This window comes from Chanodichthys erythropterus, chromosome 12, assembly GCF_024489055.1.
Source record: "Chanodichthys erythropterus isolate Z2021 chromosome 12, ASM2448905v1, whole genome shotgun sequence".
Taxonomy (NCBI): Eukaryota; Metazoa; Chordata; class Actinopteri; order Cypriniformes; family Xenocyprididae; genus Chanodichthys; species Chanodichthys erythropterus.
Genome location: NC_090232.1, coordinates 45,733,555 through 45,745,595, shown reverse-complemented (window position 1 = coordinate 45,745,595; position 12,041 = coordinate 45,733,555). Strand labels below are relative to the sequence as shown.

At 36.9% G+C, this 12,041-nt stretch overlaps 1 protein-coding gene across 1 annotated transcript in view; it reads right to left on the bottom strand.

The window, feature by feature from the left end:
• Positions 1-8,367: 8,367 nt before the first annotated feature.
• Positions 8,368-12,041, bottom strand: part of LOC137032387 (B-cell receptor CD22-like) — a 36,534-nt gene continuing 32,860 nt past the window's right edge. Inside the window, exons 4-9 of the mRNA XM_067404143.1 lie at positions 11,141-11,392; positions 10,621-10,959; positions 9,448-9,702; positions 8,779-9,042; positions 8,601-8,700; positions 8,368-8,452 (exon numbers count right to left, since the gene is read on the bottom strand). Of these exons, the coding sequence (XP_067260244.1) occupies positions 8,368-8,452; positions 8,601-8,700; positions 8,779-9,042; positions 9,448-9,702; positions 10,621-10,959; positions 11,141-11,392 (1,295 nt within the window). The remainder of the gene's footprint in view (positions 8,453-8,600; positions 8,701-8,778; positions 9,043-9,447; positions 9,703-10,620; positions 10,960-11,140; positions 11,393-12,041) is intronic.

The window sequence follows — 12,041 nt, the reverse complement described above, 5'->3', positions numbered from 1 at the left end:
CTGGGGTTTGATGTCATGAGGCGTGTGAACTGAAGCTCAATGTGCTGAACGAAAAGAGGAAGCTCTTGACCAGTTTCACCAGCTCTTTCAGAACAAGATGGTGCAAAAACACTGTGAGATGAAAGACAAAGTTGCAGTGACATTCATCTTATATACTATTGAAATCATAAATAATTTTATTTTTAAAATCAGATGTTTTTATTGTTTACTCTTATAGGTCTACTGAGAATCTCAAACCTGTTTATTGTGCAGCAGTAGAACTCTGAATATTCCACACATGCGTCACTGTTGATGAATGTTTATTTTTAATTATTGTTAATTTTTTAGTTTTTTTGATCAGCACCTCGGACAGCGGGTCACTGCACACCTCTACAGCCTCACCGACCTGACGCGCCCTCTAGAGGAAGATACATGTAACTGCACCACATTATCATAGTGACAGAAATGACTATGAGGAAATATATTTCTTAACTAGTCTCTGAAAGCGCCTCTAAAATCAGCCTATAGACCAGCCTGACAAAACTGAGAGACCAGCTATAAGACCAAACAGATCTCGCCCCCCTTTGACTACTATAGTATAGTAAATGGGAAGCGAGATCTGTTTGGATACTGACATTCTTCCAAATATCTTTCTTTGTGTTCAGCAGAACAAAGAAATTCATACAGGTTTGGAACAACTTGAGGGTGAGTAAATGATGACAATTTTCATTTTTGGGTGAACTGTCCCTTTAAGCTCAACAAAGTTATTTAGGCGCGTTCGCGTGACCATAGCAACAGTCCTCTTAAAGGGATAGTTCACCCAAAAATGAAAGTTGTATCATTTACTCACCCTCAAGTTGTTCAAAGTCTGTATAATTTTCTTTGTTCTGTTGAACACAAAATCTCATTTGTTATTATCCATTAATTAAAAAATGGGGACAGTACATTTTTGATTTTTTTTTTTTTTTTTTTTTATTGTTGTGGGTTTCACATTTTACAATATGTATTATATCACATTTTACATTATTAAATATTATGATTTAATTTTATTATTAGGATTTTTGGTCTGGTTTTAATAATTCACCAAAATAACTAGCCAAATATAAAAAAATATATATATAATGTGATATAAATAACACAAATAATATTTGCAACATTTATTATTTTAATTTTCACAAGCTGTTTATACTGTACGAAATTAGAACTTTTGTCTAATACCTCCTGTAGGGGGGTCGGGGGGTATACACCCCCGTAAGAAAATTTTGTACATTTTAAGGTTAAATGCATCAATCTGGTGCACTTTGGAAGCTCAAAATTAAGAGCTTCAATCCATGTACAGTGTGCAAATTGAACAAATAAACAACATTGACTTGTACCTGGACATTAAAAAGGGTTCAAACATATTTTTAGTTGTGATATAAAGTCTAAGACTTTATATCACAAAGTCTAAGATAAATCCTTGAGCTTTAATTTTGATCACCAAATCGCCAGCTGATCGTGTGAGCAAAGTGTGCACTTCTCTTTAAAACACGCAGCACAAACAGACTGTATATATACTTAATCACTGTATTTTGCTGTTTTATAAAGGCACAAAGCTATATCACGGTCTCGATTTTAGTTCGTTGGCAAAATACAACGTAGAGACCATTTATGTTTTAAATTTTCGGTTCATTATGAAACGGCGGCGGCGCACAGGGTCATTAATGGGCAACACTGAATGAATGTTTAGCTGACACGTGCTAAAGTTGTCATATCAGGTGTTATATCAACAAAAACCCTTCAACCGGACCGAAAGAGAGTCTCCAGTCCTGCTGCTGCGCTGAGTGAGTGACAGGAGGCGTGTCTGTGTTCAACTGTGGTGTGCGTGAACTCGCTGCCGGTGTATATGGATACTGTAGAAAAGCGGTATTGAACTGTTTAACATATTTTACTAGAGAGATATGTTTAGAAAAAAATATATATTTTGCACTATTAAGAAACCTCTATCTATGCTGTATGCTGGCCAGACTTTTTTGCAAAGACAATTATACAGACTTGGAACAACTTGAGGGTAAGTAAATGATGACAGAATTTTCATTTTTGGGTGAAATATCCCTTTAAAAAAATTTCTCTGTTTGATCAGCGTCGCACAGAATATCAACAAAATAGCTGCTATTTATCACAGAAAACGGCCGATAGAAATAACTTTTTAAAATAATCACAGCTAAAGATTCACTGTATAATTCACACTGACTGAAATAAAGCAAACAGCGATACAACACAATGTCGTTTCAATTCATTTTTATTTGTATAGCACTTTTTTCACAATGCATATCATTAAAGCAGAGAAATAAATGGAAAGTGAATATAACAGTCGTCTGTCGTAAACAAGCTGAAGGCAATAATAGCAAGGAAAATTCACACAGAACGTGTTTTTGCATTAAACTGTGCTGCTTTTCTTCTGCTTTTCTAAACATGCGCTACACAATCGTTTGACCGTTGTGCTTGAGTTAGTTGCAAATTGCGATTTATATGCAATGCTGCGTCAACATGAACATCCACTAGATTGATGTATTTGACTCTTGAGATGTTCTCTCACTTTTAGCAGCACAACATTATAAATGAATGTGAAATGAACTGTCAAATGAAATTAATATAAGATATAATAATCATTTGTCCATGTTATAATATGTAGAATCCTAATCTTCAGGCTCGTCTGTGTCACATGATCTCTTCATATTCTAGAGAAGAAGTGAACATATGCATCAGAAATAAGATCTCATGTAACACCTTCACAACAACAGCAGAAGAACTCACATCCAGTGTGTCGTATTCAGAACATCTGGACTTGGGGTCAAGGGTCATGTAGGTGTCCTCAGGAGACTCGACCTGACGACACAATGATGAGAGAATGAATTCTGCCTTCATAACTGACAGGACACAAATGAGAAGAAGCAGGAGAAGATTGTCAGACTGTTTGATGTTGTTGTGATCCTCTGTGCTTTTGCTCTTCTGATGGAGTCACTCGATTCCTGAGAGAGAAGAAGAAATGAACATGAACACAAACTGACTGTGATCTTCATGACGGTACAGACACAGATTAATATGACTTGTGATTTATATAAGTTAAATATGTATGTTCCACAGCAGTTTTCTCGCACCTTATGATCTTTATTACTACAACAATAATGCAGATGCAGATGAGCGCAGCCCCGATTCCAGCAGCTGCATAGAGACCTGCGGTCCGTCCACCTGAGTGAAGACAAACATCATTCACACGACTGATAAAGACACCAGCATAAGAGCCAACGCCACAAATCAATACCTGCAAATGATACAGCTCACAGCTGTAGTTTCCTGTATCATCACTGCTGACCGACTGCAGCAACAGCTGATTCGTGCCGCTCCGTTCTGATAAACGCTTGCCGTTTCTATACCAGATAAAGTCTGTTCCTGAGAGGATACAGGTGGTGTTACAGAATAAAACAGGTGAATCTTTCTCAACGACCTCTTCAGGAATCTCCACTCTGAGCTCTGAAATCACAGACAAACAGATTTAATATTTATATGAAAGAACAGAGTCAAATCTGTCAGAGCAATATTAGTTTGACTGTACCTGTGACTCTGAGCTCAATCCCAGGATAACCAAGATAACTTTGTTCTTTTACTTTTGTTATGAATCTGAGGCAGTACATTCCTTCATCCTCATGTCTCACATTACTGAGAGTGAGAACGAATGTTCGATCTTTATTGGGGAAGTACTGAACTCTGTCTCTGTAATCTGGAAGATTCAACAGATTGATGACCTTTCCTGGACTTGGGTTTACAGTCCAATATATCTCTGTCACAGTGAGATGATCTGGGTGTTTATAAATGCCTGATAAACGTGTTGTTGAACCCTTTAGGACACATTTCATCATACTCAAGTACTGAATCTCCCATTCCTGACTGCAAATCCCTGGAAAATATAAAACAGGCAAATACAGATTTTAAAATGCATATTCATCACAATAATCAAACAGTGTTTTGTGTTTTTATTTCAGTGTTTTTCTCTACATGACAAATGCACTTCAGAAGTAAGATGTGTTTTAATGGAGTCTTCAGATCTTGTTTCACTGTTTGCTTTGATTGTCTTTATATAGTTTTTGTTCATTACAAACACTTCTTTACTCTTCAGTTATTCTTTACATTTACTGTAAACATCCGAATACAAACTAAAACAACAGCAACATATGATATTGTGGATATTTAACATGTTTATAATCAGAGCAATAACTCAATCATTTCTAATAAGGTTTAAGGAACCTGCAGGACTCAAATAAGATAAAATGAAAGAGAACTGATCAGGCTGAACCGTGAGTAATTTGTTTCAAAGTTTGTTTGACTTCCTGTCTCTCTTCATCTCCTCAGTTTGGGAGTAAATGCTCCTCCTCCAGTCACATGACTCTAGTGTACACGTGCGTTAGATGAACACATGAACACAACTGTTTTTCAGACGCGTGTCAAGATCAAATAAAAACACAAACGCGTTCTGATGCATTCGTTCGAACACAGAGAACACAATAGAACACTGAAATCCTGCTGAAGCTACAGATGTGGAGAACATTTAACACTTCTCCTTCCTCTTTCTCTTTCCGTTTGTGTTGCTGCTTTCGTAAAAGTTGTCATGCAACAAGTCAAGTGTTGAGCATTTATGAAAAACTGTTTCTATTAAAGTTCTTCAGTAAAAAAATCAACTAAACACCCTCATATAAATCACTCTAGATATGGCATATAAACAGTCAAACTCAGGCAAACATGTTTGGCTACAGAGATCAAGATACCAATGCACATGATGATAGATACATTGGTAAGAAGACTCACAGAAGGTGTAAAGTCTGTAAATTGAAGCTCAAAGCCTGATAATGCCATTTTACATTGTTTTGAACGAAATAAGCTTATTAATCTTATTCTGTCAGTCAAAACTGGAGGATACCTAAACTTGTGTGAAGATACTTCCGGCGTCTTCACCAACTCAACTCCACTTACTCTGCTTTTAATAGTCCGAGGGAACTTAAGAACTCTGACAAGAGTCCGACATGTTTGTGTCCCTCTTTTTATGTAACAGAAGATCTTTCCAGCAGTTGAAGAGTGAATGATCAGCACCTCGGACAGCGCGTGACTGCACACCTCTACAGCCTCACCGACCTGAGCGCCATCTAGAGGAAGATACATGTAACTGCACCACATTATCATAGGGAGAGAAACGGGTTTGAAGTTGGGATTTAATCGAAACTGGTTAATTTTCTTGATCCATGGTACTGGTTTTACTGTGCAAGATTCATGCATGTATATTATTTGATCTCATAATCTTTAACTCTCTCTTCCTGTGATAATCGCTTGTCTCTGCTGATGTAACTATATAATTAATATTAATTATTAACTGTTCTGGTTCACTGTGTTTGAGTATTTAGATTTAGTCCAAACTGAGTATTCTAGTTCATCACTTTATTTCTGGCCTTTTATTACTTTATAAACCTGTTGGCTGCGTTTATTAGCATGACTCTAGATGTCACAAATGAAATATCAGTTATAATATTAAAATACACGGCAGCTATGAGAGAAATGTTTATTTGAGATCTCGGTCTTTTAAACGCTACAAAAATAATTAAGTTCCTCCAGTAAAGATACAGTAGAATAAAATCCAATCAACAGAGCATCAGACATGACAGAGAAACTGAGACTTTAATACAATCAGATTCAGATTGAACTGAGTTTAACATGAAAATACTGCTTAACTGTGAAATTAACATACATAAATTCAATTTTAATACTCAAGTGAAGCAGAAACTAAAGTATGATATCAATATTTGAATTGCACAAGTTTTCTTCTAAAATGCATTTGCTTATGAAGCACAAACATAAAACGTGACATGCAGGCTAAAATATAGATTTACAAGACTAATAGAAAAAAAAATGTATTTTGCAAACTCATATAAGCTCAATTACAATATACACAGTTTAATAAATCAGAATGTTATTGATGATGAAATGATGTTCATGAGCTGATAATGATGGGCAGTTTCTGAGGAGCTTCAGTTGTTTCATATTAGCAGTAATACAGTGAGGAGAGTTTAATGTGGATCTGCTGAGGTCACTGCTAAGGCATCTTTACACAGCCGATTTATGGCTGTTCTGAAGCGGGTCTGTACCTGTTCAGAATTTAGTGTAAAGACGCAATGCCGTGTTAAAGAAGACCTAAAATACGCCGGGTCTGACCCACCTCAGCCCCTAGTATCAAAGGCGAGTCTGATACTGTTCTGGTTCAGTGTAACGTTAAATGAACGCGAAATATAGCCGCTCTAAACCACGTCATTGCCATGACAACCAAAAGCATTCCAGTCAGCTCAGGCGGCGCGAGATTCAAGAAGCAGGGGCCAGTTGCACCAGCTGTGCGCAAGTTACAACGTAGACTAGTTTTGACGTAAATGGGCACTAAGTTACAATTTACGCACTACTAAATATTTTTGTGTTGCACCATTAAACTTAGTTGAAGCGTAACTCTACGTATACACTAAATATTTACGGAAGCCTCCTATCAAGAGTAACGGTTGGAATAAAATAGCAGACTGACTGAACTGCTCTTGTTTTACCTGACAGACTTCATTCTTTACACATATATGATGCTGCTGACATTTACACTCTCTTAAATTTTAAGAGAGAGAACATCATGTGAAAAGATTACTTTGTTAGACACTCTTCAACACGAACCCGTTAAACAGCGCACCGCTGTGTGCATCGGTCCTATCACTCCGTGTTGTGCATGTCAAATAAAATCAGTCATAATCAATAAATGTAATTTCTTATGTTTTTGTTGTTGTTTCAGTATTTATTTATTGATCCTTATTAATTTCGTTTCAAATACAGTTTCTGAATGTTATTTACATATAAAAACATTTATGATTAAGTAGTAGGCTATTATATTTAATGGGAACTTATTTTTACTGTTTGCTACGTGAGGCAAAATAAGTCAGAATGAAGGATAAACTGAAATTCACGGAATTTCAACAACTTCTGCTCCTGTATTTGAAGGATAACTGAAGGTAAACGTCATATTATGCGACTACGCATTACTTTACGGAGACCTTACGAGCTACTAGCTACGTTCTGCCTTAAGAACAAATGGTGCAACCGAATAAAGTACAGAGTTAGTTACAAACTAGCTAGTAGTTACTAAGCCACTAGTGTGGACTTTACGTTCAATTTTAAGAAAGAACTTACGAACGGCTGGTGCAACCCTACCCAGGAGACGAAACATATAACTTAGGGCAAATAATAAAAATAATGTCTTCCAACAAGGGGCATTGAAGTAAAAGAGTCCTGTACTCACATCGTGAAGCAAACCACTAAAATAACAGCAGAGAATCGTCGTGTGTCATCAGTTGGCTTTCAGCGTTTGTAATCTTCCTATGAAGAGACTGTCAGATCAATGCGCTGCTACATTTCTCTCAAATAAGGTAACGTTAAATGCTTAACACAATCGGCGTCACTTTGATTGTGTACTGTTATATTATATTCCAAAAATCATCTCCTTGAGGACGATATTTCACCCACACACGACGGTCTGGTGATCTGCTGCTGCCTGATATAAGCAAATGCTAGCATCATTTGTTGTTTCTGTCTCTTTGAAAAAAAAAATAATAAAAAAAATAAATGTTCGACCTCTTTTAATCCTGTTGTGAACTACCCGGTGTAATAATGAATAATTTCTTGTTGCATCGTTCCAACTGTAACAATTTTTATTATGAAAAACAACAAAGCGTGAGATATAGCATGCAGTTTACTACTTTAAATTTTCGTATTTTTTTATTTCGAGTTATATTTCATGGTTTATTATTTAATTATTTTTAAATTAATTTTGTTAAAACTGTTAGTTTTGAAATACTTATGTTCAAACCATTGTTTCCCGCGATTTTAATTCCTGTGTAAATGCATTTATGCCGCTTCAGAGGAGCATTAAACAGTCTGTGTAAATGCACATTTTTGTGATTTTATGCCGCTTCAGAGTTGGTTTCTGTGCTGCTTTTTCTGTGTAAAGATGCCTCTAGAGTCTCATGTTCAGAAGATCTGGACTGAAGCTCAAGAGCCGTGTAGGTGTCATCAGGAGCTCTGAACAGACTGTGAGAGACAGATCAACAAACAGCCTGTTTATGTGTGGATCTGCTGAATCTGACTGTAAAAAGTGTTGCAGACATTTACTGACTGTGATTGTGCTGTAAATGTCAGCAGATGTTCTGGACGCTGGATCCAGAGCTGCGTATGTATCGTCACTCGCGTCAGCCGTCTATAGAGAGAGATTTCTACACTGATATTGCTTCATGTACACTATTGTATTCATAGTTCAATACAACAATACAATCACACTGTATTTCAGTTGTAGATGGAGGAGTGTGTTTGTCGACTCGCCTGCTTTTGATTCCCGTCTTCAGCTCCACCTTCTCTCCTCTTCTTCCTCCTGAAAACAGACAGAAAACTATTGAAAATGTATTAAAATATATTAAAAAAGAAAATGATTGAAATAGAGTCCATTTACTTTAGATGTGAGATTGATTTTTGTAGATTTCTTAGTGAATAGATTTAGTGAGCAGATAAACTTCACTCACTTTATGAACACAATGATGATGATGATGATGATGATGAAGATCAATCCTCCACATCCCGCCACGATCCCAGAAACTGTGTGCAGATCAGCTCTCTGAACCCCTGAAACAAGAAGATCATGAAGATCATTTCACACGTGAGACAGATGAACCTGAAAGAGTGTCTGTTTATAGAAAATACCTTTAACAGTGAGAGAAACAGACGCTGATCTCTGAGATCCATATTTATTCTGAGCCTCACAGTAGAAGCGTCCACTGAAACTGGAGCTAAAGCTGGAGATGCTGAAACTCTGTCCAGATCCAACAGCTGAGGTTTCATTCTCCTTAAACCAGCTGAAGTTCAGAGCAGGAGGGTTTGAATCACTGCTGCAGTTCAGAGTCACTGAATCTCCTGACACTATTTCACCAGACGGACTGATGGACACTGACACGCTCTTTGGAGGATCTACATGAAATACATGTAAAACAGAAAATAAAATCATTATTTTATTTATGCCATTAATTCCATTATCATTATTAAATTACTGAAGTCGATCTGTGTAGAAATCTATTTTGATCATCACTATTTTGATTAAAAAGGTGCAAATCTACATCTGAACTGGTGCAAAGTCAATAAAACAATTTTATATTTACAGATTTATCAACCCTAATGAAAAAGATCACTAAACACTGATTCATGCTTTCAATTAATTTTGCGCATTAATAAATTAATAAGAATAAATCATGTCTAATAAACAAAAATGTCATGCAGTCTGTATGATTGGGCCTGAAATGATCAAACAAATCTGAACTAAATTCTGAATAATCTGTGAAATATTTCACTAATATTAATGAATCAGTTTGTACTCACAATCTACTTTTAGATAAACAGCAGGAGAGATCAGATGATCATGTCCTCTTACAGCACCACATCTGTAGTTTCCTTCATCAGAACGACTGACTGACTGCAGATGAAGCTGATTCTCTTTCTCAATTCCTTCAGTGAATCTCTGTGTGTTTCTGAACCAGATGAATGTTGTTTGTTCAGTCAGAGAGCAGCTGCTTTTACATGTCAGAGTGACTGAATCTCCCTCTTTCACTCTCTGCTGTGTCTCCACCTGCAGGTCTGACACAACAACAACAACAACAACATCTCATTGACTGTCATCATCACAACATCAGAATCATGTGATAATATTAAAATGATAATATCAAAACATTAAACAGAAACAGCTACAAAATATAATGCTTTATGTTGTCAGTTTCATCACTTCTGACAAACTTCTCTGATATAAGTGAAGTTCCTGAACGTAATTTAGGGATCTTCCAGTCAACAGCCAGAGTTTATAAGCAGCTGCTTACCTCTCTTCAGTCTCAGCTGTTCAGCACAGGAAACACTAGTGCCACTCGACACCTCTCACCTCTATTTTTCATACCGCTTCAATCTTTCACTCCTTTTGGGGGGTAACAAGTATTAAGCATCTGGGTATCCTGTATATTACTATATTTTCGACCATGCTAAATTCAACTTGCTGTCCCAAATTTATTCAGCACTTTTTGGGGGGTGTATCAGAGCTCGAGTTGAAGCTGCTTCATCGAGCCTCTCCTCAGTGGACAGAAAGCCAAATTAGCTAACCTAATACCCCAAAGATTATATGGGCAAACAAACTCGTTAAAGAGCTGTTGTGCCCTGGACCATGTCCTCATTTCATTCCTGTCTCTCCCTGTATTTTCCCGTCATTTACTGTATTTTGTTTGCTGTCTGCAGTGGAGCTTCAACTCGAGCTTAAATAAATCCTCCAGTGGGATTTCTAATGCTTGGAAAATGAGTCTGTAGCAAGATGGCTGAATTATGTTGGTGGAGATGGGGGGAAGAGAGATGAAAAACAGCTGATGCCGGAGCAAGGTGAACCGCTGCTTATGCTCCGGCAGTTCATTTAAAAAGATTAGATGGATTCACTCCTCCCGAAATTACATTTAGGAACTTCACTTATGCACTACTCTATATAAAAAATGCATAAAGCCAAGAGTTCACTGGTTTTACCTGTGACATCAAGACGAGCTCCAGGAATCACTGTCCATCTTTTATTCTGATAATAACCTGTAAATCTGCAGTAGTAGACGTGTTTATCAGCTTCTCTTACATTCGTCAAAGTGATGCTGTGAGTGTTTTTATCTTCACTGTGACACTGAACTCTTCCTCTCTTCTCTGGATCTGAACACAGATCAGGTGATTCTCCAACAGGTTTGGTCCAGAAAGCTTTTACGAGTTTATAACTCTGAGGATTTGTTAAAGTACAGGATATTTTCACTGTTGATCCCTTTAATGCACAAACATATGAAGGGCTGTAATTCACTCCCCAATCCTGCAGACCTTCAACCCCTGAAACACAGAAATGAGGAAAATAATTAAAGCAGAAATCTTTCATTTTCTTCTGTATTTTTTTCAACACACACCAAAGATTTTTGTACCTTACAAATTGAACCTTGTACCTTACAAATTAAATTTGGAAATTTCAAGTGTGAAATATTTGACTAATATTAATGAATCAGTTTGTACTCACATTCAACTTTAAGATAAACAGCAGGAGAGATCAGATGATCATGTCCTCTTACAGCACATCTGTAGTTTCCAGCATCAGATCGACTGACTGACTGCAGATGAAGCTGATTCTCTTTCTCAATTCCTTCAGTGAATCTCAGTGTGTTTCTGAACCAGATGAATGTTGTTTGTTCAGTCAGAGAGCAGCTGCTTTTACATGTCAGAGTGACTGAATCTCCCTCTTTCACTCTCTGCTGTGTCTCCACCTGCAGGTCTGACACAACAACAACAACAACAACTGATTCATTGTCAGCAAAGTGAGAGTTCAAAAAAATATTTTTATCATTATTTATTTTTTGTTCTAAAGCTGAATGACTTTCTTTTTCAAAACACAAAAAGGGGGGGGACATAAGTGCATATTGTTTCAGAGCATCTTTAAAACATATTAATGACATGAGAAATCAAATTTTCCTAGATCTTTTGGCATATAAGAGCTCTTTGTATCATTAATACACCCTGCAAGATCCATAACTTAAAACATCCTCATCATCAATAAAAAAGCATTTATATAATCAAGCTGTAAATTTGTTTGAATCTGAGGTGGCATGTGACGTCACAGGGGCACAATCATTTGCATACGACTGCCTCTGGAGCAAATCAACAACACCTTCTTTTACATAATTGCATCATTGGCCCCGCCCACATGTGTTCAGCCAATGAGCAGCAGCGGATCTAAAGTAGGCAGTTGTTTATGATAAGATTGTGATAATAACAAGACTGTGAAGCCACACAGATGTTGTGCTGTTCCTGGCTGTGGAAAAACATCATCTTTGCATAAGCTGCCCATTAGATCCCGATGTCAGAGAAAAATGGATTGTTTATTTTTACATTTCACTGTGAATTATTTGGTAATTCAGTCACAA